The sequence below is a fragment of the Dendrobates tinctorius genome, unplaced genomic scaffold (genome assembly GCF_039654945.1).
Source record: "Dendrobates tinctorius isolate UK_male_01 unplaced genomic scaffold, ASM3965494v1 ptg000452l, whole genome shotgun sequence".
Classification (NCBI taxonomy): Eukaryota; Metazoa; Chordata; class Amphibia; order Anura; family Dendrobatidae; genus Dendrobates; species Dendrobates tinctorius.
The window spans coordinates 679,273-706,227 of record NW_027362114.1 but is presented as its reverse complement, the minus strand read 5'-3'; the positions used below and the strand labels follow the sequence as shown (position 1 = coordinate 706,227).

The 26,955-nt window shown below is 47.0% G+C and overlaps 1 protein-coding gene across 1 annotated transcript in view; it reads right to left on the bottom strand.

The window, feature by feature from the left end:
* Nucleotides 1–11: 11 nt before the first annotated feature.
* The window catches only part of LOC141077449 (uncharacterized), a gene marked incomplete at its 3' end in the record, with an annotated part of 66,398 nt that continues 39,454 nt past the window's right edge, over nucleotides 12–26,955 (bottom strand). Inside the window, exons 4-8 of the mRNA XM_073564396.1 lie at nucleotides 14,030–14,209; nucleotides 9,664–9,787; nucleotides 9,488–9,585; nucleotides 5,807–5,897; nucleotides 12–1,454 (exon numbers count right to left, since the gene is read on the bottom strand). Coding sequence (XP_073420497.1) covers nucleotides 12–1,454; nucleotides 5,807–5,897; nucleotides 9,488–9,585; nucleotides 9,664–9,787; nucleotides 14,030–14,209 — 1,936 coding nt within the window. The remainder of the gene's footprint in view (nucleotides 1,455–5,806; nucleotides 5,898–9,487; nucleotides 9,586–9,663; nucleotides 9,788–14,029; nucleotides 14,210–26,955) is intronic.

The following is a 26,955-nucleotide window of genomic DNA, read 5'->3' as shown; positions in this document are numbered from 1 at the left end:
ACATTTCCCACATTCTAAACATGAAAAAGGCTTCTCTCCTGTGTGAGTTCTCTGGTGTTTAACACAATCTGATTTACTGTTAAAACATTTCCCACATTCTAAACATGAAAAAGGCTTCTCTCCTGTGTGAGTTCTCTGGTGCTTAACACAAGCTGATTTACTGATAAAACATTTCCCACATTCTGAACATGAAACAGGCTTCTCCCCTGTGTGAGTTTTATGGTGTTCATCAAGATTCCTTTTAAATTTAAAACATTTCCCACATTCTGAACATGAAAAAGGCTTCTCTCCTGTGTGGATTCTATGGTGCTTAGCACAAGCTGATTTACTGATAAAACATTTCCCACATTCTGAACATGAAAAAGGCTTCTCTCCTGTGTGGATTCTATGGTGCTTAGCACAGGCTGATTTACTGCTAAAACATTTCCCACATTCTGAACATGAAACAGGCTTCATCCCTGTGTGAGTTCTATGGTGTTCATCAAGATTCCTTTTAAGGTTAAAACATTTCCCACATTCTGAACATGAAAAAGGCTTCTCCCCTGTGTGAGTTCTCTGGTGCTTAACACAAACTGATTTATTGATAAAACATTTCCCACATTCTGAACATGAAAAAGGCTTCTCTCCTGTGTGAGTTCTCTGGTGCATAACACAATCTGATTTAGTGTTAAAACATTTCCCACATTCTAAACATGAAAAAGGCTTCTCTCCTGTGTGAGTTCTCTGGTGCATAACACATTCTGATTTAGTGTTAAAACATTTCCCACATTCTGAACAGGAAAAAGGCTTCTCCCCTGTGTGAGTTCTTTGGTGGGTAACAAAATGTGATTTATGTGCAAAACATTTCCCACATTCAGAACAGGAAAAAGGCTTCTCCCCTGTGTGAGTTCTTTGGTGGGTAACAAAATGTGATTTATGTGCAAAACATTTCCCACATTCTAAACATGAAAAAGGCTTCTCTCCTGTGTGGATTCTCTGGTGCTTAACACAAACTGATTTATTGATAAAACATTTCCCACATTCTGAACATGAAACAGGCTTCTCCCCTGTGTGAGTTCTATGGTGTTCATTAAGATTCCCTTTATGATTAAAACATTTCCCACATTCTGAACATGAAAAAGGCTTCTCCCCTGTGTGAATTCTCTGGTGAGTAACAAAATCTGATTTCCGTGTAAAATATTTACCACATTCTGAACATGAAAATGACTTCTTTGCTTTAGGAGCAGTTTGTTTTTTAATGCCTCTTTTGTGACTTTGATTTTCCTTAGTAGTCAGTAAAGAATCAGAAGATGGGACATGTTTCATAGGTTCAGATGACAGATCTTTGCTGTGAATGGATGATGATGTGTCTGGAGTAACGGCATTCATTTCAGGTGTATCTTGTAGGATATCAAGATCATCAGATTTAAAAATTGAAGATGTCAGCTGTCCCTCTGATCTCCTGGTACAGTCATCTAACATAATAAACAATTTTTTTAAATAAAATATCCTTGAGGTTTATATTTTTCAACACTTCTACTTAAAAAATGGCAAGCTATGTAAAAAACTTTATTTACCAAGACAATGACAGTTCACAGTCTAATTGAAAACCTTGTTGGATGAGCCAGTAGTGTGCGGTGTTCAACTGTTTGTTCATTCTGCCTCCCAAATGTATATATATAATTGCCTTAAATTGTCTGTCATCCACTTCCATCTGGATGTCCCCGAATCCCACAATCCACTGCGCCGCACCGGAAGTACGCCGACCGCTATTTTGGTACACCCAAGTGATGCCGCTCAGATCCAGGACGCAGCTGCGATCCCGAATACCCCTGGGATCCCAGCTGCCGCTTATATCCAGGCTGCCACTGTGATCCCTACCGGCGCTGGGATCCCGACCGCTACTCGGATCCCGGCCACCGCTCGGATCCCGGCCATCACTGCGATCATGAGGCTGTTAAAGGGGTGTAACGAGGGGGTATAAAGAGAGGGGTGTAATAAAGGGGGTATAATGAGAGGGTGTAATGAGGGGGGAGTAATGAGAGGGATGCCACCGCCAGACCCCCGCCAGGACCCACTGTCTGACTACATGCGCCGGATCCCACCGCTGCCTCCCCACCCACCTCCATGCAGTCACAGTCACCAGGAAAGACTGCGACTTGAGGCCTGTGCTGGAGATTGGGTGCGGCCACCCTCTGGAAGCGCCGCACACCATCTCCAGCACAGATCGCAAAACAAAGTCTTTCCTGCCAGTTGTGACTGCATGGAAGTGGGTGGGCCGCCACCCCCAGCACCACAAAGCTGCCCCCATCGTGATGTTACTGCCCTCCCGATGCGATAGCATCGGGCACACATCTAGTATCAAATATAAAGAAACCAATCAATGTTACGTAGGCGAAAATAACACCAATTCTCATCTCACAAAAAACAAGTCCTCACTCAGGTCCATCATGTGTCAATGGAAAAACAGAGGTTCCCGCACTATTAGTGGCTCAAAGGCTGCTGAAAAGCAACAAGGTTTCCATAAACCAATCCAGCAAAATCCGCTCTCACTTCTGAGTCTTGCAGTGTGCGCAAACAACATATAGGCTGCGTGCACACGTTGCAGATTTTGCCGCGGATTTTTCCGCACAAAATCCACAGTTCTTGGGAGAAAACTCAGTTGCGTCTTTGATGCCTTTTTGCTGCGGTTTTTCAGGCGGATTTGTATGCGTTTTTGTAAGCTAAATAAAGATATCTTATTTAACAAAAAAAAAAGATTTGTGATGTCATTTCTGTCCAACCTCCTCATTTACATTTGTCCAACCCACACTCCATAACACACAGATACATAGATAATAGATAGAAGGATAAATAGATAGAAGGATAAATAAATAGAGAAATAGATAGATAGCTATAGGATAGATAGATAATAGATAGATAGATAGAAGGATAGATAGAGAGATAGATAGAAGGATAGATAGATAGATAATAGATAGATGGTGGCTTTTGTCCTCAACAGGATAAAATTTAGACTTAGCAGGTACGTTCAGGTGAAACCATTCATCTGTTTCTTCAGTATTTTCTGTGTTGGTTGGAGGGTTGGATTTATTTTCCTTAATAAAGAAATGTCTTTTAAGGTTTAATTTCCTTATGAAAATTTGTAAATCTAAAAATAAATTAAAATCCTTAGGTTTGTTGGAGAGACAGAAGGACAATCCTCTAGATAGGAGGGATTCCTCACTTTCAGAGAGTTTGTAGTCAGAAAGATTACAAATATTAGAAGTTAATTCATTAGCAATGGAGGGGTTAAGGTGGTATTTTTCCTCTTTTTCTCCCTCCCCTAGTTCCTCTGTAGTGCTTTTTATTTTTACGGTTTTGGGTACAAAAAATTGGTTCAGTTGGGAGTTTTTTTATTGCCCGGGGTAAAAGAGGAACCGTCCCGGATTTAGAGGCATCTGAATGATCCACTACAATAGTGTCATTGGTGGGGCTGGTGGAGTGGAGGTATCAGGGTCGTCAGGACCTAATGAGATAGTGGTTAGTGAAGGTACCAACATGCTTGGAGTGGTATCATGAATGGAGAACTCAAGAAGTGAAAGAGGGAGAGAACTGGACAGATCCGAATTAGAGTTGGCTCCTTTGGTCCCAGATTTATTATTACCTCTCAGTGTCTTCGGGGCAGCAGTGGTTTTATCTTTAAATTAGATTAATTTGTAATTTAATCTTTTCTAGATGTTTCCTGGCTTCGGATAGTGTTTGAGAATGATTTGGTACAATATTTGTGGTATGTCCTGATGAAGGGGTCACCTGAACCCCCCAAACACGTAGAAGAAACCACGTTAACACCTCTACAATTTCTGGAATTCTTCTTGCGGCAGCGCGGGGATGATCCTTCCTTCCAATCTAAGTGTATAAGCACTGACAGTGTAGCAGGCATAGCCCGATGGGACTTGTAGTACACACAGCCCCGCAGACCGCCCAATGACCCCCGCACAGCCCCGACATATGCCTAATGACCCCCGCACAGCCCGGCAGACCGCCCAATGACCCCCGCACAGCCACGGCGTATGCCTAATGACCCACGCACAGCCCAGCAGACCGCCCGATGACCCCCGCACAGCCCCGGCATATGCCTAATGACCCCCGCACAGCCCGGCATATGCCTAATGACCCCCGCACAGCCCCGGCATATGCCTAATGACCCCCGCACAGCCCAGCAGACCGCCTGATGACCCCCGCACAGCCCGGCAGACCGCCCAATGACCCCCGCACAGCCCCGGCATATGCCTAATGACCCCTGCACAGCCCAGCAGACCGCCCAATGACCCCCGCACAGCCCCGACATATGCCTAATGACCCCCGCACAGCCCGGCATATGCCTAATGACCCCCGCACAGCCCCGCAGACCGCCCAATGACCCCCGCACAGCCCGACAGACCGCCCAATGACCCCCGCACAGCCCCGGCATATGCCTAATGACCCCTGCACAGCCCGGCAGACCGCCCAATGACCCCCGCACAGCCCCGACATATGCCTAATGACCCCCGCACAGCCCGGCAGACCGCGCAATGACCCCCACACAGCCATGGCGTATACCTAATGACCCACGCACAGCCCAGCAGACCGCCCGATGACCCCCGCACAGCCCCGACATATGCCTAATGACCCCCGCACAGCCCCGGCATGTGCCTAATGACCCCCGCACAGACCCGCAGACCGCCCAATGACCCCCGCACAGCCCCGACATATGCCTAATGACCCCCGCACAGCCCGGCAGACCGACTGATGACCCCCGCACAGCCCCGGCATATGCCTAATGACCCCCGCACAGCCCAGCAGACCGCCCGATGACCCCCGCACAGCCCCGACATATGCCTAATGACCCCCGCACAGCCCTGACATATGCCTAATGACCTTCGCACAGCCCGGCAGACCGCCTGATGACCCCCGCACACACAGGCCCATACACGCACACAGTCACCGCCCACACACATACACAAGCAGACAGTCTCCGCCGACACGCCGCCCCCACTCTTCCCCCCCCTCCCGATCTGCAGCGTTTCATCCACAGCAAAAACGCAGATATTTTTTAGATCTGCGGTTTTGCTCCGGATATGCCCGACTTAATGCAAGTCAATGGGTGCAGAAACGCTGCAGATCCGCACAAAGAATTGACATGAACCCGCAGCGTTTCCACGCAGATTTTTCTGCAGCATGTGCACAGCGTTTTTCAATTTACATTCACTTTCATGGTACTGTACAACGCAGCTAACCTTATATAAGTCAGTTCAGATATGGTGTACCAAGATGGCGTCTGTGTCTTCAGACAACACCTTGGAAGGAATCCTTGGAATGCAGAAGCTGAGATACTGGATACCATATATGGAAGTGAAGCTGAAATGGACCTATCATAGACTGACACTGGCTACTCAGAAGATTGTGTGACACCCATTTCCTGTCTCTTTGTCTTGAGAATAAACTTCAGTTGTGTGCAAGCCTTTGCTGAGAAAGGAGTAGACATCTAACTCTGTGTTCGGTGTGACTCTTTAAGCGCGCACTCGGCCTATATTGGGTTAGGTACAAGTAATCATATAGATCTCTCTTTAAGGGATCACCCTCACACTAATACCAGGGAGTAGGTGGATCCTCCAGGTTGTAAGTTCTATAGAAAAGGGCTTTCAATGCCCAAAGTCATTTGAACAGTTTTGGGTGGAGGAGAATGTTGTGGTCTAGAGGCAAAATGGTGATCATGGTAATACGGCCGGACTACACCACCGATAAAGCAGCCACAGCCGGTGACTGAGAGGAATCTGTGACTTCTCTGCATTCAGTGGTTACTACTTACCTGGGTAGTCATATGTGGGAATCTTCTCTTTACACCACTCATCATCTCTCACATATGTCTCTGTAGTATTAAGATGGGTCAGACCTTCACCCTGAAACAAATATTGTAAAAGTCACCGACAGATGGAGAAGTCCCATCTATGATCAGCTCTAATCCTGCCATCTCCACCGTTCTCATTACACAAGTATAAAACATATAATACTGGTGGATAAAACAAGACTGAGCACAAGACCTTCACAGCCGTCTACACATCATAGGGGAGATCTCCTGACACCTTCTCTCCATCTACCTGATGATCCTGAGGAGCACTGGGATCTTCTTGGTTACAGTCCTGTGGAAGAAGAGGACGGGGACATCTCTCTGGTGTTGTCCTCTTACTGGATAGATCTGGAGGAAACACATACAGGGACTGAATTAATTCTCTACATACAGATAATTATAGGCCGTGTGTATTTAGTCCTGTCTATTACCTGGTGATGTGAGGGGCTGGGGAACCTCCATTATGACGTCCTTGTACAGATCTCTGTGTCCTTCTAAATACTCCCACTCCTCCATGGAGAAATAGACAGCGACATCCTGACACCTTATAGGAACCTGACACATACAATGATACCGTCATCCCCCCGATCCCTTCATAGTGTTACTGTATAATGTCCCAGCATTCCCAGCAGTGTCACCTCTCCAGTCAGCAGCTCAATCATCTTGTAGATGAGTTCTAGGATCTTCTGGTCATTGATGTCCTCATGGATCAGGGGGTGAGGTGGAGGCCCCGTGATTGAGTTCAGGGGTCTTCCACATCCCTCAGACACAGGGTCCTGACAGTGATCACTAGAGGTCTTCTTCACCACTGTGTAATCCTGGTTATGGAGAGACACATTAATAAATCTCACTCCAGACATTTCCAGAGTCCTCACCTCTCCAGTTCTGTCCATCTGTTATTCCCATAGATAAGAATGATGTAATGTGACGTCATCAGAATCTCTCACCTCTCCAGTGAGACGGAAGAGGATCTCTAGGGTGAGGTGTAACATCCTCTCCGCCATCTTGTCTCTGTCCATATCCATCCTTGATGGGTAAATCAGGAAAATTCTCTTCTGTAGAAGATCTTCACTGAGAGGATCCGATATTGTAGAGACCTGAATGAGAAGAAGATGATCCGATGTAACATCATAAGAATCCTGTGTAATAATACAATGACAGCAGCAATCTGCAGAGTCGGGAGATATGACTCTGCCAAACATATATATATACACATATATACAGAATATATCTATATATATATATATATATAATTTCACCATCAAAGAAAGTAAGGACTGAAGCACTCACCGATCCATATTGAAAGTCCGTAGTTTATTTGTAGCAAAAGTTTAAAACTTCATGGCCGGGAGGCTGAAGAAAGGAGTGAGTAAACTCTGATGACGGCCTATCAGCGCTTCCACGGGTCAGCTATATATAACATATATATATATATATATATCTATTTATATAATCGTCTAACTCTGTCTGTCTGTAACGGAAATCCCGTGTCGCTGATTGGTCGTGGCCGGCAGGCCGCAACCAATCAGCGACAGGCGCAGTGCGCAGGCGCAGTCCGGAATTTGAAGGACACACGCCACCGCTACCGTCGGGAGATCAGCGGCGCTAGGAGTCGGGAGACTCCTCTGGACCGTGGGTACCATAAACCTGTAAAAATAGAATTAAAGCAAAAAATAGTGATATACTCACCCTCCGACGGCCCCCGGAGCTCTCCCGCCTCTAACCACGCAGCCGGCATCTTCCGTTCCCAGTAATGCTTTGCGAGAAAGACCGCTGATGACGTCGCAATCTCGCAAGCATCGTGCTCTCGAGAGTGACGTCATCTCCGGTAATTCGCGCTAAGCATAACTGGGAACGGAAGATGCCGGGAGCGTGGAGAGGAAAGAAAGAGTCCGGGGACCGTCGGAAGGTGAGAATAACCTTTTTTTAATTTTTTTTTATTCTTTTTTACATGCTATCTTTTACTATTGATGCTGCATAGGCATCATCAATAGTAAAAATACACACTTGCGGACAAAAAAGAATATTACTCCTTCTTATCCAAAATGAAGCGAACCACAATTATATTAAAAACATGTAACTTTATTAAACAAAACAGAGATAATTGTCTGCTGTTTTTTTCCCCTTTTGGGGTAGGTTATCAGGAAACAATGAATATGTAGCCAATTTTAAATGTCTTTATTTTGTTTAATAAAGTTACATGTTGGTAATATAATTGTGGTTCGCTTCATTTTGGATAAGAAGGAGTAATATTCTTTTTTACCCGCAAGTGTGGATTAATGTGTTGGAGTGCCTATTTAAATACTTGCAAAAAATTGTGGTTTCAATCAATAGTAAAAAGTTGATCACAATTGTCAAAAACACTATGCTTCACAAGTGTGACCAACCTGTCAATCACATTCCAAGTGATGCTTCAAATCGTTTGGTATGCGCTTGAATTCCGCGCGTGAAAAACGCATGTTTTCTGCGGCAAAACGCATGCGAATTTGGCCATATTCTAGAATACCCGATGCGTTAGAATTGGGCCACCATCTAGTATATATATATATTCGTCTAATTCTGTCTGTAACGGAAATCCCGCGTCGCTGATTGGTCGCGCCCGGGGACGTCACTGAAGGTGGAGGAAGATGGCGCCGCAGCAGTCCTCCACAGGAACTTCACCAACGATGTGCCCTGCCTTAACTTGAGCAGAGGAGGGCGAAAAAACCCCGTTCGGCAAAGGGCAAGCATAAGGCAGGACGCAGATACTGTTCAGAAGGAAATCTCCACACCGGCCGAACATCGGGTAGCGGTGACGTCACCACAAAGGAAGAAGATGGCGCGTGCAGCAGGCAGAGAGGGAAACTTCACCAGCGGTGTGCCCAGGGAAAACAAGGTCAGATGAGGGTCCAGCCCCCCAGGTCTGCAAGGGGCAATCCCAAAGTCGATTCCAGAAGCCTTTCCAAAGCAATTTTCTACACCGCCCGAACATTCATTGCATTATTCTTAAATCTTCATAAATAAACTACATACATATTCTAGAATACCCGATGCGTTAGAATCGGGCCACCATCTAGTATAGTATAATTATATATATATATATATATATATATATATACACACACACACACATTATAGCAGAGTCATATCTCCCGACTCCGGAGATTGCATGCTGTCGTTGTAGGCCCAGACCAGATAGTATGGAGATGAATGAGGGAGACCAAAGTTAAAAAATAGACTTTCCTTCACTTAACAAGAACTTGATGAGAAGTATATACATCAGATGGCAGGCACAACACTTTTGCTGATTTAATAGCAGAATATAGCCGATCATGCACAGCACAAAAGCCGGTGTTTCCCAAGCTGTGTGAAGGTGCGGTAAACACCGGTGTAGCGCTTCTGATTGGCGGTAAAATCATCCCCGCCGGTCACAGAGCCGTGGTTCCCACGTTGTCAGAACACAGCATAACCGCTCAGCTGTGATTGGAGGTAAAAAGTTTACCTCCGGTCACTGGTGTCAGCTCTAATCCTGCCATCTCTACCGTTCTCATCACACAAGTATAAAACATATAATACTGGTGGATAAAACAAGACTGAGCACAAGACCTTCACAGCCGTCTACACATCATAGGGGAGATCTCCTGACACCTTCTCTCCATCTACCTGATGATCCTGAGGAACACTGGGATCTTCTTGGTTACAGTCCTGTGGAAGAAGAGGACGGGGACATCTCTCTGGTGTTGTCCTCTTACTGGATAGATCTGGAGGAAACACATGCAGGGACTGAATTCATTCTCTACATATATTATATGCGGTGTGTATTTAGTCCTGTCTATTACCTGGAGATGTGAGGGGCTGGGGAACCTCCATTATGACGTCCTTGTATAGATCTCTGTGTCCTTCTATATACTCCCACTCCTCCATGGAGAAATAGACAGCGACATCGTGACACCTTATAGGAACCTGACACACACAATGATACCGTCAATCCCCCCCGATCTCTTCATAGTGTTACTGTATAATGTCGGTCTGTCATTCCAAGGATGTCGTTCTAAGGATAACATCTGAAATATGCCTGAAAATGACTCCCTTGCTCTAGATGCTTCATTATTATTATTACTATGCTTCACTATTACTATCACTCTGACAATTGATCTGCTTCATCCACAGGTATGTGTTCTGGCTGCAATACCATCATCACCCATCTTTCCTGAACCACAATCACCCCTGTATCTGTCTGCTATCAATGGTATGTATCCCGGCTGCAATACCATCATCACCCCTGTATCTGTCTGCTATCAATGGTATGTATCCCGGCTGCAATACCATCATCATCCATCTTTCCTGAACCCCAATCACCCCTGTATCTGTCTGCTATCACTGGTATGTGTTCAGGCTGCAATACCATCATCACCCAGCTTTCCTGAACCCCAATCACCCCTGTATCTGTCTGCTATCACTGGTATGTGTTCTGGCTGCAATACTATCTCCCTTTGCATTTCCTCTTGTGACTTTAATTAATCGTCTCCTGTGTCTGCATCCAGTCTCCCTGCTGCTCCTCCCTTTCTGATCACACCTGGGCCCTTTCATGTGCTGTTAAGTTAGTATAAATTCAGACTAAGAGGTCTGTCTGACCTCGGTCTGTCATTGCAAGGATGTTTTCTAAGGATAACATCTGAAATGAGCCTGAAGTGACCAGAAGGTATGACTAACTGCTGCATTAAGATGTACTAAATTTCTTTTGCCTTTTATATTACTCTCACCATGCTGACATACGCACTAACAGTTTTGGCTCCACTACTCCTCACTCTCCTTCGCTATCCGCAAACCCCATCACCCGCCAACCAAATAATAATCTCTTCTTCCCTCTGGCCTCCCCACCTGACCTCCTCTGCTGACCTGCTCCTTGACCTCAGAGCTCTCCTAATAAAATACAAAACAAGCCACCCACCCTCCTTCTCCCACATGCTCTCCCTCTCTCTGCTTCTCCTCACTGCTGGCGATATATCTCTCAACCCTGGACCCCCACAGCCCATACCTCCCATTATTACCCCCTTCTATCGTTCCCAAATCAACACAAACACCAGAAATCTTTCCCACCTCAAATCCATGCCCTTGACACCCACCACCCTGCTCCCACTCTTTGGATCACTCTGGAATGCCAGCTCCATCTGCAATAAACTCCATGTGATTCACGACCTCTTTACCTCTCGTAATTTTTCCTTCCTTGGCCTCACCGAAACATGGCTGACACCCTCCGACACTGCCTCCCCTGCTGTGCTAGGTTACGGCGGCCTCCACTTCACCTACACTCCTCGCCCTGGCAACAGACATGACGGGGGAGTGGGCCTTCTCCTTTCTTCCAATTGCAGCTTCAACCCAATCCAACCTCTACCCTCCCTTATCCTCCCCTCTTTTGAAGTCCACTCTGTCCGCATCTACTCTCCCTCCAACCTCCAAGTGGCCGTCCTATACCGACCTCCAGGTCCGACCACTGCCTTCATTGACCAATTCTCCACCTGGTTCCTTCACTTTCTCTCTGCTGACATTCCCACCATCATCATGGGTGACTTCAACATCCCCATTGACAACCACCATTCAGCAGCCTCCAAACTCCTGTCCCTTACATCATCCTTTGGACTTACTCTGTGGTCCTCCTCAGCCACCCACACAGACGGACATACATTAGACCTGGTTTTCACCCGCCTCTGCTGTCTTTCTAACTTCACCACCTCCCCTCTATCTGACCACCATCTACGCACTTTCTCATCCCTGTCCTCCTCACCTGTCACCCATGTCCAGCAGCATGCGCACCCCCGCAGAAACCTCACACATCTAGACACTCACAAACTCTCTTACTCTATTCTACCACTGTCCTCCATATCTTCACTCCACGACACAGACACTGCCACTAGTTTCTACAATGCCACTCTTGCATCAGCCATCGACCCGGTCGCCCCTGTCATGCATAACAGAGTGCGACGAATCAATAGACAACCCTGGCACAATAACACCACTAAAAAGCTTCGGCAAGCATTCAGAATTGCAGAACGGCGCTGGAAGAAAACGCATTCGCAAGACGACTTCACTGCACTAAAACAAGCAACACTTGCATTCAAATCTGCCCTCACCTCTGCTAAACAGGCCTACTTTACATCCCTTGTATCTTCCTTATCCCACAACCCCAAACAGTTGTTCAGTACTTTTAACTCCCTCCTCCACCCACCACTGCCCCCTCCAACCTCCCTCATCTCTGCCGAGGACTTTGCGCACACTTCAAAAACAAGATGGCCCAAACATGGCATGTCTTTATTGCTCAACCACCACAACCCCTTTACACACCAGACCAAAGCCCAAACCCCATAACCTCCCTATATAACATCACTGAAGGGGAGCTTGCTCATCTCTCCAAATCACACCTCACCACTTGTGCACTTGATCCTATGCCATCTCACCTCCTCCACAACCTCGCCACCACTCTTATTCCATCCCTAAACCACCTCTTCAACCTATCATTTACTTCTGGTACCTTCCCTTCTGCTTTCAAACATGCCACAATCACGCCTATCCTTAAAAAGCCGACCCTCGACCCAATAGCCACATCTAGCTATCGCCCAATATCGCTGCTCCCATTCGCTTCTAAACTCCTGGAGCAGCATGTCCACGCTCACCTTTCCTCCCACCTCTCATCTAACTTGCTCTTTGACAATCTACAATCTGGCTTCCGCCCCCATCATTCCACTGAGACAGCCCTGACCAGAATTACCAATTACCTACTTACAGCCAAATCTATGGGACAACACTCTATACTCCTCCTTCTAGACCTGTCCTCTGCTTTCAACACAGTTGACCACTGACTCCTACTACACATCCTCTCCTCCTTCGGCATCAAAGATCTCGCCCTATCCTGGATTTCCTCATACCTTTCCAACCGCACATTCAGCGTCTCCCACTCCCACACTACCTCCTCATCCCACCCTCTCTCTGTTGGAGTCCCCCAAGGCTCTGTTCTAGGACCCCTACTCTTCCCAATCTATACACTTGGCCTGGGGCAACATGGAGTCCCATGGATTCCAGTACCACTTTTATGCCGATGATACTCAGATCTACCTCTCTGGCCCAGACGTCACCTCACTGCTCTCCAGAATCCCAGAGTGTCTATCAGCCATATCCTCTTTTTTCTCCTCTCGCTTCCTCAAACTCAATGTGGACAAATCTGAACTCATCATCTTTCCCCCATCTCACAGATCTTCCTTACCCGACATTTCTATAACAATTGACATCACGCTTTCCCCCCTACCCGAGGTCCACTGCCTGGGAGTAACCCTTGACTCTGCCCTGTCCTTCAAACCGCACATCCAAGCTCTCTCCACCTTCTGCCGCCTCCAGCTCAAAAATATTTCCAGAATCTGTCCCTTCCTCAACTCTCAATCTACTAAACTACTTGTGCATGCCCTCATCATCTCCCACCTCGACTATTGCAACATCCTTTTCTGTGGCTTCCCTGCTAACACCCTTGCATCTCTCCAGTCCATCCTTAACTCTGCCGCCTGACTAATTCATCTCTCTCCTCGCTACTCCTCTGCTTCTCCCCTCTGCAAATCTCTTCACTGGCTCCCATTCCCTCAGCGTATCCAATTCAATTTACTAATACTGACCTACAAGGCCATCTATAACCTGTCTCCCCCATATGTCTCTGAACTAATCTCCTGATACCTTCCCTCACGTAAACTCTGGTCCTCCCAAGACCTCCTTCTCTCCTCCACACTTATTCGCTCCTCACCCAACCGCCTCCAAGACTTCTCCCGAAGTGCCCCTATTCGCTGGAATTCTTTGCCCCAACACGTCCGGCTATCAACCACACTCGGATCCTTCAGACGGAACCTGAAAACCCACCTCTTCAAAAAAGCCTACAGCCTGCAATGACTCCACTACCTCTTAACCACTACCGCAGATATCACCTCAACCAACACCGGAACTGCTGCAACCCCCCAACCTACTGTCTCCTTCCCCACCATCCTGTAGCATGTAAGCTCGAAAGGGCAGGGTCCTCTCTCCCCTCTGTATCAGTCTGTCATTGTTAGTTTGTTTACTGTCGGTGATATCTGTAATTCTATGTAACCCCTTCTCATGTACAGCACCATGGAACCAATGGTGCTTTATAAATAAATAGTAATAATGTCCCAGCATTCCCAGCAATGTCACCTCTCCAGTTAGCAGCTCAATCATCTTGTAGATGAGTTCTAGGATCTTCTGGTCATTGATGTCCTCATGGATCAGGGGGAGAGGTGGAGGCCCCGTGATTTGGCTCAGGGGTCTTCCCCATCCCTCAGACACAGGGTCCTGACAGCGATCACTAGAGGTCTTCTTCACCACTGTGTAATCCTGGTAATGGAGAGACACATTAATAACTCTCACTACAGACATTTCCAGAGTCCTCACCTCTCCAGTTCTGTCCATCTGTTATTCCCATAGATAAGAATGATGTAATGTGACATCATCAGAATCTCTCACCTCTCCAGTGAGACGGAGGAGGATCTCTAGGGTGAGGTGTAATATCCTCTCCGCCATCTTGTCTCTGTCCATATCCATCCTTGATGGGTAAACCAGGAAAATTCTCTTTTGTAGAAGATCTTCACTGAGAGGATCCGATATTGTAGAGACCTGAATGAGAAGAAGATGATCCGATGTAACATCATAAGAATCCTGTGTAATAATACAATTACTGGAGATAATAAGGGAAACATATGAGGAGATTTATTATCTTACAGGGTTTAGTTTTCTCCCCTGACATCTACTAATAAAACCTATATATTTAGGCCACAGACAACAAGCAGTTTCCTCCTCGGAGTCGGCAGCTGAACACGTTCCTCATAGACTCATCTTCCATAATGCTAATTCTCGTCTCATTACAGACACTGAAATCGGTATTAGCAATACTGCAGGAGAGATTCATTACACGCGACATGAGAAATAACTCCTTCATGGTGAGGACGACATCTTCATCTTCTACTGCGGCTCTAGAGACAGATTTGGCCAGAGTCGGTCACTGCCTCCATCCCCACCGGCCGTCTATATGAAGGTTTCCCGTCTTCCCCGCACTGGAATCTTCTATCCCGTTAGATCTCAGCTCTGAGTCACACACAGAAGTTTGAGGCTTTTAGAAAAGATTTTTTGTTTCCACAATCAACGCGGACAGAAATGATCTGATCTCAAAGTCTCCATGTACAGTGATTTATGGGGTTTATTTCTGGCCTTAGACTTTCCTATGTTACAAGAAAAACTCCAGAAAAAGCCGAAATTTAAATGTTTCTAAGGAAAATTGGCTCCAACAATTCTTGTAAGAAGAAAAAAATATGTAAAAAGCAAAACACATTTTATAGTTTTTAACATGTTAAACATTTATTAAAAAGAAATTAATCTTTTTGGGCCCCAGAACATAGATGTACACCGCAGGGACGGCACAGATGAGGCTGCAACAACAACCCTGAAAAGCAAACATGACATCTAAGAAGGTGTGACAGAGTTTGGCTGAATGCCCCCCGCCTCCAAGTACTCGATAGTATGGGGCGGCCTAGTTACTGCGATACTTACATGCCTAATAACGGGGTCTGGGCTGCAATGTATGAAGGTCTATTAGGTCGGGCCAGAGGCAGCGTCCAATAAGTTACCTTATAACGCCCCCATACACATTAGACTAAAGTTCCATGAAAGCACTGACTTCGGGGGGTTTGGCCGATCACATAATGTATTTGGGGGCCTCCCGACAGATGATGTCAGGACAGAGAAGGATCCGGCATCCTGAATTTCAGAGGATAATCCGTCTGTTCTTCCTGTAGATAATCCTCCTCTAGAGGAGTCTGGAGGCGACTCTCTCATACAGACCACAGGAAAGCTGGAATATTTGTGTGTATGGGGGAGTCGGGAGAGATCGCCGTCTGCCAAATGACCGTTCAGCCAACTCTGATCTCATGTGTATGGGGCCGTTAGTATTACACTGACAGGCAGTGATGATACACGGCACTACAGTAGTACAGGGCATCACCGGAGCCATCAGAGGCTTGTATGTTGTATGATCGCACTGATCAGAGGGGTTTAAAAAAGGTTTGAAGTTGAAAAAAAAATCACAGTTTCATCAACAAGAAATATCCATCACTATATGGAAAGCAGAGTCACTGCACAATGTTAGTTACGTCTCATCCATAACTACTTTATTATACTCTATTATCCTGTACACAGTGGAGTAGATAGAAATCACAGATCCCACAGCAATAGCTGGAATTGGACCCTCCAATGCAAAGAAAAAAAAATCTATCAATCTATATACACTGTTCAAAAAAATAAAGGGAACACTTAAACAACAGAATATAACTCCAAGTAAATCAAACTTCTGTGAAATCAAACTGTCCACTTAGGAAGCAACACTGACTGACAATCAATTTCACATGCTGTTGTGCAAATGGAATAGACAACAGATGGAAATTATTGGCAATTATCAAGACACCCTCAATAAAGGAGTGGTTCTGCAGGTGGGGACCACAGACCACATCTCAGTACCAATGCTTCTGGATGATGTTTTAGTCACTTTTGAATGTTGGTTGTGCTTTCACACTCGTGGTAGCATGAGACGGACTCTACAACCCACACAAGTGGCTCAGGTAGTGCAGCTCAATCAGGATGGCACATCAATGCGAGCTGTGGCAAGAAGGTTTGCTGTGTCTGTCAGCGTAGTGTCCAGAGGCTGGAGGCGCTACCAGGAATAGGCCAGTACACCAGGAGATGTGGAGGGGGCCGTAGGAGGGCACCAACCCAGCAGCAGGACCGCTACCTCCACCTTTATGCAAGGAGGAACAGGAGGAGCACTGCCAGAGCCCTGCAAAATGATCTTCAGCAGGCCACAAATGTGCATGTGTCTGTACAAACGGTTAGAAACTGACTCCATGAGGATGGTCTGAGGGCCCGATGCCCACAGATGGGGATTGTGCTCGCAGCCCAACACCGTACAGGACGCTTGGCATTTGCCACAGAACACCAGGGTTGGCAAATTCACCACTGGCGCCCTGTGCTCTTCACAGATGAAAGCAGGTTCACACTGAGCACATGTGACAGACGTGACAGAGTCTGGAGACGCCGTGGAGAGCGATCTGCTGTCTGCAACATCCTTCAGCATGACCAGTTTGGCAGTGGTCAGTAATGGTGCGGGGTGGCATTTCTTTGGAGGGTCACACGATGTTGGGCTGCGAGCACAACCCCCATGGAGACACAATTGTGCCTTTACCTGGAGATAAATTCCCAGTGGGGGCAATTTCCAAAATGCAATAACTTAAGTGGGGAATTCAGCTCTTTTCTCACTTAAGGGATCTGTATATGGAGTCTACAAACTACAGTGGGGGAAATAAGGATTTGTTACGCTGCCAATTTTGGGGCTAAAGTCACATTTTTGTGAGGAAAAAAGTAAAATTGTCATTTTTTCCTTCCACATTGCTTAAATTTCTGTCACACTGTCCGAATTCAGATATTGTCCTAGTCAGAAAGGAGAATACAGGGAGCGAAAGGGTTAATAGGACTCACAGGAGGAACCGGCCCAGAAAGCATAAGACCAGGAGTGTCCGCCACATATATGACTGCTCTGTGCACAGGACCTGTGATGAGGTACCCCGAAACAGCTGTCTGTGGATGGATACCATGTTTTGGCATAGGTGGTTTCCTTCATTGGAGACTGCCCTTCCCGTGGTTGTTCCTTCCCGGGGAAAGACCTGGCTAGTCATTGCTTGCGTTGAGAAACATGTGATGGTGTCTCCGCGGCTGTTGATTTACATGCTTTTGCATATTTCCCATAAGGGATGGGGGCATTTCTCTAGATCACTGCGTTGAGAAACATGTGATGGTGTCTCCGCAGTGTTGGATGTTGATCTCCATGAGGTCACTCATCCTTATGTTCATAGCCTTTCACTAGGCATTGCTCCTACTAGCCAGTTTCCTACTCCACACTGATGAGGGGCAATACCCCGAAACAGCTGTCTGTGGATGGATACCATGTTTTGGCATAGGTGGTTTCCTTCATTGGAGACTGCCCTTCCCGTGGTTGTTCCTTCCCGGGGAAAGACCTGGCTAGTCATTGCTTGCGTTGAGAAACATGTGATGGTGTCTCCGCGGCTGTTGATTTACATGCTTTTGCATATTTCCCATAAGGGATGGGGGCATTGCTCTAGATCACTGCGTTGAGAAACATGTGATGGTGTCTCCGCAGTGTTGGATGTTGATCTCCATGAGGTCACTCATCCTTATGTTCATAGCCTTTCACTAGGCATTGCTCCTACTAGCCAGTTTCCTACTCCACACTGATGAGGGGCAATACCCCGAAACAGCTGTCTGTGGATGGATACCATGTTTTGGCATAGGTGGTTTCCTTCATTGGAGACTGCCCTTCCCGTGGTTGTTCCTTCCCGGGGAAAGACCTGGCTAGTCATTGCTTGCGTTGAGAAACATGTGATGGTGTCTCCGCGGCTGTTGATTTACATGCTTTTGCATATTTCCCATAAGGGATGGGGGCATTGCTCTAGATCACTGCGTTGAGAAACATGTGATGGTGTCTCCGCAGTGTTGGATGTTGATCTCCATGAGGTCACTCATCCTTATGTTCATAGCCTTTCACTAGGCATTGCTCCTACTAGCCAGTTTCCTACTCCACACTGATGAGGGGCAATACCCCGAAACAGCTGTCTGTGGATGGATACCATGTTTTGGCATAGGTGGTTTCCTTCATTGGAGACTGCCCTTCCCGTGGTTGTTCCTTCCCGGGGAAAGACCTGGCTAGTCATTGCTTGCGTTGAGAAACATGTGATGGTGTCTCCGCGGCTGTTGATTTACATGCTTTTGCATATTTCCCATAAGGGATGGGGGCATTGCTCTAGATCACTGCGTTGAGAAACATGTGATGGTGTCTCCGCAGTGTTGGATGTTGATCTCCATGAGGTCACTCATCCTTATGTTCATAGCCTTTCACTAGGCATTGCTCCTACTAGCCAGTTTCCTACTCCACACTGATGAGGGGCAATACCCCGAAACAGCTGTCTGTGGATGGATACCATGTTTTGGCATAGGTGGTTTCCTTCATTGGAGACTGCCCTTCCCGTGGTTGTTCCTTCCCGGGGAAAGACCTGGCTAGTCATTGCTTGCGTTGAGAAACATGTGATGGTGTCTCCGCGGCTGTTGATTTACATGCTTTTGCATATTTCCCATAAGGGATGGGGGCATTGCTCTAGATCACTGCGTTGAGAAACATGTGATGGTGTCTCCGCAGTGTTGGATGTTGATCTCCATGAGGTCACTCATCCTTATGTTCATAGCCTTTCACTAGGCATTGCTCCTACTAGCCAGTTTCCTACTCCACACTGATGAGGGGCAATACCCCGAAACAGCTGTCTGTGGATGGATACCATGTTTTGGCATAGGTGGTTTCCTTCATTGGAGACTGCCCTTCCCGTGGTTGTTCCTTCCCGGGGAAAGACCTGGCTAGTCATTGCTTGCGTTGAGAAACATGTGATGGTGTCTCCGCGGCTGTTGATTTACATGCTTTTGCATATTTCCCATAAGGGATGGGGGCATTGCTCTAGATCACTGCGTTGAGAAACATGTGATGGTGTCTCCGCAGTGTTGGATGTTGATCTCCATGAGGTCACTCATCCTTATGTTCATAGCCTTTCACTAGGCATTGCTCCTACTAGCCAGTTTCCTACTCCACACTGATGAGGGGCAATACCCCGAAACAGCTGTCTGTGGATGGATACCATGTTTTGGCATAGGTGGTTTCCTTCATTGGAGACTGCCCTTCCCGTGGTTGTTGCTTCCCGGGGAAAGACCTGGCTAGTCATTGCTTGCGTTGAGAAACATGTGATGGTGTCTCCGCGGCTGTTGATTTACATGCTTTTGCATATTTCCCATAAGGGATGGGGGCATTGCTCTAGATCACTGCGTTGAGAAACATGTGATGGTGTCTCCGCAGTGTTGGATGTTGATCTCCATGAGGTCACTCATCCTTATGTTCATAGCCTTTCACTAGGCATTGCTCCTACTAGCCAGTTTCCTACTCCACACTGATGAGGGGCAATACCCCGAAACAGCTGTCTGTGGATGGATACCATGTTTTGGCATAGGTGGTTTCCTTCATTGGAGACTGCCCTTCCCGTGGTTGTTCCTTCCCGGGGAAAGACCTGGCTAGTCATTGCTTGCGTTGAGAAACATGTGATGGTGTCTCCGCGGCTGTTGATTTACATGCTTTTGCATATTTCCCATAAGGGATGGGGGCATTGCTCTAGATCACTGCGTTGAGAAACATGTGATGGTGTCTCCGCAGTGTTGGATGTTGATCTCCATGAGGTCACTCATCCTTATGTTCATAGCCTTTCACTAGGCATTGCTCCTACTAGCCAGTTTCCTACTCCACACTGATGAGGGGCAATACCCCGAAACAGCTGTCTGTGGATGGATACCATGTTTTGGCATAGGTGGTTTCCTTCATTGGAGACTGCCCTTCCCGTGGTTGTTCCTTCCCGGGGAAAGACCTGGCTAGTCATTGCTTGCGTTGAGAAACATGTGATGGTGTCTCCGCGGCTGTTGATTTACATGCTTTTGCATATTTCCCATAAGGGATGGGGGCATTGCTCTAGATCACTGCGTTGAGAAACATGTGATGGTGTCTCCGCAGTGTTGGATGTTGATCTCCATGAGGTCACTCATCCTTATGTTCATAGCCTTTCACTAGGCATTGCTCCTACTAGCCAGTTTCCTACTCCACACTGATGAGGGGCAATACCCCGAAACAGCTGTCTGTGGATGGATACCATGTTTTGGCATAGGTGGTTTCCTTCATTGGAGACTGCCCTTCCCGTGGTTGTTCCTTCCCGGGGAAAGACCTGGCTAGTCATTGCTTGCGTTGAGAAACATGTGATGGTGTCTCCGCGGCTGTTGATTTACATGCTTTTGCATATTTCCCATAAGGGATGGGGGCATTGCTCTAGATCACTGCGTTGAGAAACATGTGATGGTGTCTCCGCAGTGTTGGATGTTGATCTCCATGAGGTCACTCATCCTTATGTTCATAGCCTTTCACTAGGCATTGCTCCTACTAGCCAGTTTCCTACTCCACACTGATGAGGGGCAATACCCCGAAACAGCTGTCTGTGGATGGATACCATGTTTTGGCATAGGTGGTTTCCTTCATTGGAGACTGCCCTTCCCGTGGTTGTTCCTTCCCGGGGAAAGACCTGGCTAGTCATTGCTTGCGTTGAGAAACATGTGATGGTGTCTCCGCGGCTGTTGATTTACATGCTTTTGCATATTTCCCATAAGGGATGGGGGCATTGCTCTAGATCACTGCGTTGAGAAACATGTGATGGTGTCTCCGCAGTGTTGGATGTTGATCTCCATGAGGTCACTCATCCTTATGTTCATAGCCTTTCACTAGGCATTGCTCCTACTAGCCAGTTTCCTACTCCACACTGATGAGGGGCAATACCCCGAAACAGCTGTCTGTGGATGGATACCATGTTTTGGCATAGGTGGTTTCCTTCATTGGAGACTGCCCTTCCCGTGGTTGTTCCTTCCCGGGGAAAGACCTGGCTAGTCATTGCTTGCGTTGAGAAACATGTGATGGTGTCTCCGCGGCTGTTGATTTACATGCTTTTGCATATTTCCCATAAGGGATGGGGGCATTGCTCTAGATCACTGCGTTGAGAAACATGTGATGGTGTCTCCGCAGTGTTGGATGTTGATCTCCATGAGGTCACTCATCCTTATGTTCATGCTCTGTGCACAGGACCTGTGATGAGGTCACAGGAGGGGAGGAGTCAGGGGTCACATGATCAGGGGCCTCAGTGTGTGCAGGACTCAGTGTGCTGGAGCGCTCCCGATAATCAGCTGCGTGTGTCGCGCTGTGTGATAGTCACAGCACCTGCATGGAGGGCGACACATGCAGCTGATTATCGGGAGCGCTCCAGGGATCCGGGGTCCCGATGCAGCTATTCGGTAAGCGATATTAGCCAATAACAACTTCTCCGACGATATTCGCTCATCTCTAGTAATAACAGCTCAAAGACATTCACCGAAATTTTCATTAAGATTAATAGCAAGACCCTATTAAATATTGAGCACCAGCGGGACGAAGCATTGACAGCGGCATGTAAAAGTGTGGGCGCCCCTGGTCAAAATGACCGTTATTGTGAGTAGTAAGATGAAGATGAAATGATCTCTAAAAGGCCGAACCTCTAAGATGACACATGGCCTTTGTATTTTAGGCAAAAATAATAATAAAACACATATATATATATAGACAATTTCATAATTGCAAAAAGTAAAAGGGGCGATGCAAAACTTTGGGCACATTTAGAGATTTGTGTACTGAGATAATTTTGATCAAGATTTCACACCTTAATTCGCTTGTTAGGGTTATGGTGAGATCACATGGTGACCAGGAGCTACAGTCTGAGGAAAGGGCTAAAAAGCCTTCACTACACCCCTGTACAGCTGTATAATGAGGCCCAGGCTTTATAGTGAAGGGTCAGGAGTGAGGGCCTGTTCCCAGGAGCTACAGTCTGAGGAAAGGCCTAAAAAGCCTTCACTAGACCCCTGTACAGCTGTATAATGAGGCCTAGGCTTTATAGTGAAGGGACAAGAGTGAGGGCCTGTTCCCAGGAGCTACACACTGAGGAAAGGGCTAAAAAGCCTTCACTAGACCCCTGTACAGCTGTATAATGAGGTCCAGGCTTTATAGTGAAGGGACAGGAGTGCGAGCCTGTTCCCAGGAGCTACAGTCTGAGGAAAGGGCTAAAAAGCCTTCACTAGACCCCTGTACAGCTGTATAATGAGGCCCAGGCTTTATAGTGAAGGGACAAGAGTGAGGGCCTGTTCCCAGGAGCTACAGTCTGAGGAAAGGGCTAAAAAGCCTTCACTAGACCCCTGTACAGCCGTATAATGAGGCCCAGGCTTTATAGTGAAGGGACAGGAGTGAGGGCCTGTTCCCAGGAGCTACAGTCTGAGGAAAGGGCTAAAAAGCCTTCACTAGACCCCTGTACAGCTGTATAATGAGGCTCAGGCTTTATAGTGAAGGGACAGGAGGGAGAAAAGTGGGGAAAGGAGAAAGAAGAGCTGGACTGCCGATCACTAACCTGCAGAGCCGCACTCCACATATATGGCTGCTCTGTGCACAGGACCTGTGATGAGGTCACAGGAGGGGAGGAGTCAGGGGTCACATGATCTCCGGAGTGCAGACCTCCATGGCGGCTTCTCCTCAGTCAGTGACATTCCCGCCATTATTCGCCCCTCACTACTGGCACAATTACCCCGCGCCGCCTTCTCTACACAGTGTTATGTGTGGAATGTAACGTGTGATTTCTCTGGAGGGAAATAGATCCCACACATGAGGGAATTCTCACCGGTTACCGGCCGTCTACTATATGGCGGCATATGATTGTGCTATCGACTCCACACCAGGAGCTAAAATGCCCAAATCTCTAATGTAACCGCTATAAGAGAAGATATAACAAATTTCCCCTAAACTCACACAGCGGAGGAGGCCTCACTTGGAGCAATGTGACTTGCGCACAGAAAATCTATTCCCGGTTCTGTGATAAGTTATCGGCCGACAGGAAGAAGAAAGGTCTGAATTACAGCCCAGACTGGAGGAGAAACTGCAGGAGTGAGAATTGGCCAATCAGCGCTCTTCACCCCTATACTTATCTACACAAATACAAGATATGAAATGACAATTAGACGCCATTCTCACCACCAGAACGGAGAGGCGCTAACTTGGAGTAAAGCCGCGTTTTATCACCATGCCAATAAGCCTAATAAGATGCCGCTCGTAAGCTCAGAATGAGAGAGTCACTGCATATAATCTCCTCTATAAAAGACCCTAAGGGTCAGACCTCAGCCCACCCCGATGTCATGTATAGCACTTATAATGAATACCCCCAGAGTTTGTATTCGCCCCCACAATCACCCCCCCCTCACTACTGGAGTCATTCCTTCACACACTACATCTACCTAACCTGACTGAGTCCGCGGCACAACAACTCCATTTACACATCTCTGAGGAGGAAATAGTTTCATCACTCAAAAAACTAAAAAGAGGAAAGGCCCCGGGGCCGGATGGTCTTACAGCAATATATGATAAAAAAGGATCAACTTTATTCTCATTTGCACAAGGAAAGACTAGAAGCAATGGGATGAAACTGAATGGGAAGAGACACAGATTAGATATTAGAAAAAACTTTTTGACAGTTAGAGTGATCAATGAGTGGAACAGGCTGCCACGAGAAGTGGTGAGTTCTCCTTCAATGGAAGTCTTCAAACAGAGGCTGGACAGACATCTGACTGGGATGATTTAGCGAATCCTGCTTTGAGCAGGGGGTTGGACCAGATGGCCCAGGAGGTCCCTTCCAACTCTACGATTCTATGATTCTATGTAGCGATGTGCTGACACCACATATAAAAACCTCTGTAATTCACTACTAAATGGCTCACAGCTGCCCCCTGAGCTCTACGTGGCGCATGTAACCGTAATCCCTAATCCTAAGAAAGATCATCTCACCACAAATTATAGACCTATATCCCTCTTATACATTGACTTCAAAATCTTTACATCCATTGTGACTAACAGGACCAATAAAATCCTCCCTCACCTCATCCATCGGGATCAGGATGGTTTTATACCAGCGCGACAGGCCCCAGATAATATTAGGAGAGCGTTAAATATTATTCATACAACTAACCTACAGCGAAAGCGACTTCTCCTGCTTGCATTAGATATTGAGAGGGCTTTCGATTCGGCGTCCTGGACATATCTCTTTACGGTTCTATCGGAAGTCGGATTCTCCCCTAAACTTATAAAGTGCCTCCAATTGTTATATGATAGCCCTATCGCTTATGTAAAACTCCCGTCACCACACCCCCCTCCAATTAATATTCAGAGGGTACCAGGCAGGGCTGTCCTCTATCTCCGGATCTTTTTGCACTTGCAATGGAACCCATTGTGGAAGCAATAAGGAGAGATCAGAATATCCTGGGCCCTGAGAATATGGGAGACCAATATAAAGTCAGCCTCTTTGCGGATGATCTCCTGCTAACATTAATAAGTCCCCACACTACACTCCCTCACTTGTTTTCCCTCCTTCACGAATTTGAGATGATCTCAGGGTTAAAGATTAACATTGATAAATCCAAAGCATTTTTTGTAAATTTTCCTAAGACAGAGCAAACTAATATAGCCTCCCATTTTGGGTTTATACACAAAGAACATTACTGTATTTTTCGGACTACAAGACGCACCGGACCATAAAACGCACCCCAATTTTCAGAAGGAAAATAGGGAAAAAAATAATAATGTGTCAAATGGGGGTCCGTCTTACAGTCCGAATTCAGCTTACCTGGGAAGGGATCCGGCACAGGTGGAGGAGTATTCACAGGGGTCATTCAGTGGTCCAGGCTCGTGCGGTGACGGCTCTGTGCTGGGGCAGGTTGGTTATGCTGGGCAGCTGTGCTGGGGCAGGGGCAGCTGTGCTGGGGCAGCTGTGCTGGGGCAGGGGCAGGTGGCCTGTGCTGGGTGAGGGTGGTGGCGGGCTGTGCTCCGGTGCAGGGGCGGCGGCTCCGCCGGCATTTCCTCGCAGCCTGGAGTCCCCCGCACATCCCTTGCTGGCTGCCGCCATGTTGCGGTGGCCTCCGGGAACATGGCTGCCGGAAAGATGGCCGCTGGTCCGGGGACGGCGCATGCGCGGGTTCAGATCTCGCCGCCACCCTGCACCGCAGAGCCCCGCCCGCTGCCACCACCGCACCGCAGAGCCCCGCCCGCTGCCACCACCGCACCGCAGAGCCCCGCTCGCTGCCACCACCGCACCGCAGGTTAGTATATTTCGACCATAAGATGCACCCCCCACTTTCCCCCAAAATTTTGAGGGAAAAAAGTGCGTCTTATGGTCTGAAAAATACGGTATCTAACATATCTGGGTATCAACTTAACAGCCAACAGGTCACCTCTGTTTCGGTGGAATTACACTCCACTGATCCAAAACTTCCAGAGGGACCTGGATAGATGGGCTTCCTCAAAGTTATCCTGGCTCGGCAGAACACATGCATTAAAATTGGTGTCACTGCCTCGCTTCTTATACAGTCATATGTTAAAGTTTGGGCACCCCTATTAATGTTAACCTTTTTTCTTTATAACAATTTTGTTTTTTGCAACAGCTATTTCAGTTTCATATATCTAATAACTGATGGCCTCAGTTATATTTCTGGATTCAAATGAGGTTTATTGTACTAACAGAAAATGTGCAATCTGCATTTAAACAAAATTTGACCGGTGCAAAAGTATGGGCACCTCAACATAAAATTGACATTAATATTTCGTAGATCCTCATTTTGCAAAAATAACAGCCTCTAGTCGCTTCCTGTAGCTATTAATGAGTTCCTGGATCCTGGATAAAGGTATTTGTGACCATTCCTGTTTACAAAACAATTCCAGTTCAGTTAAGTTTGATGGTCGCCGAGCATGGACAGCCCACTTCAAATTATCCCACAGATGTTCAATGATATTCAGGTCTGGGGACTGGGATGGCCATTACAGAACATTGTAATTGTTCCTCTGCATGAATGCCTGAGTAGATTTGGAGCGGTGTTTTGGATCATTGTCTTGCTGAAATATCCATCCCCTGCGTAACTTCAACTTCGTCACTGATTCTTGCACATAATTGTCAAGAATCTGCTGATACTGAGTTGAATCCATGCGACCCTCAACTTTAACAAGATTCCCGGTGCTGGCATTGGCCACACAGCCCCAAAGCATGATGGAACCTCCACCAAATTTTACTGTGGGTAGCAAGTGTTTTTCTTGGAATGCTGTGTTTTTTAGCCTCCATGCATAACGCCTTTTTGTATGACCAAACAACTCAATCTTTGTTTCATCAGTCCACAGGCCCTTCTTCCAAAATGTAACTGGCTTGTCCCAATGTGCTTTTGCATACCTCAGGCGACTCTGTTTGTGGCGTGCTTGCAGAAACGGCTTCTTTCGCATCACTCTCCCATACAGCTTCTCCTTGTGCAAAGTGCGCTGTATTGTTGACCGATGCACAGTGACACCA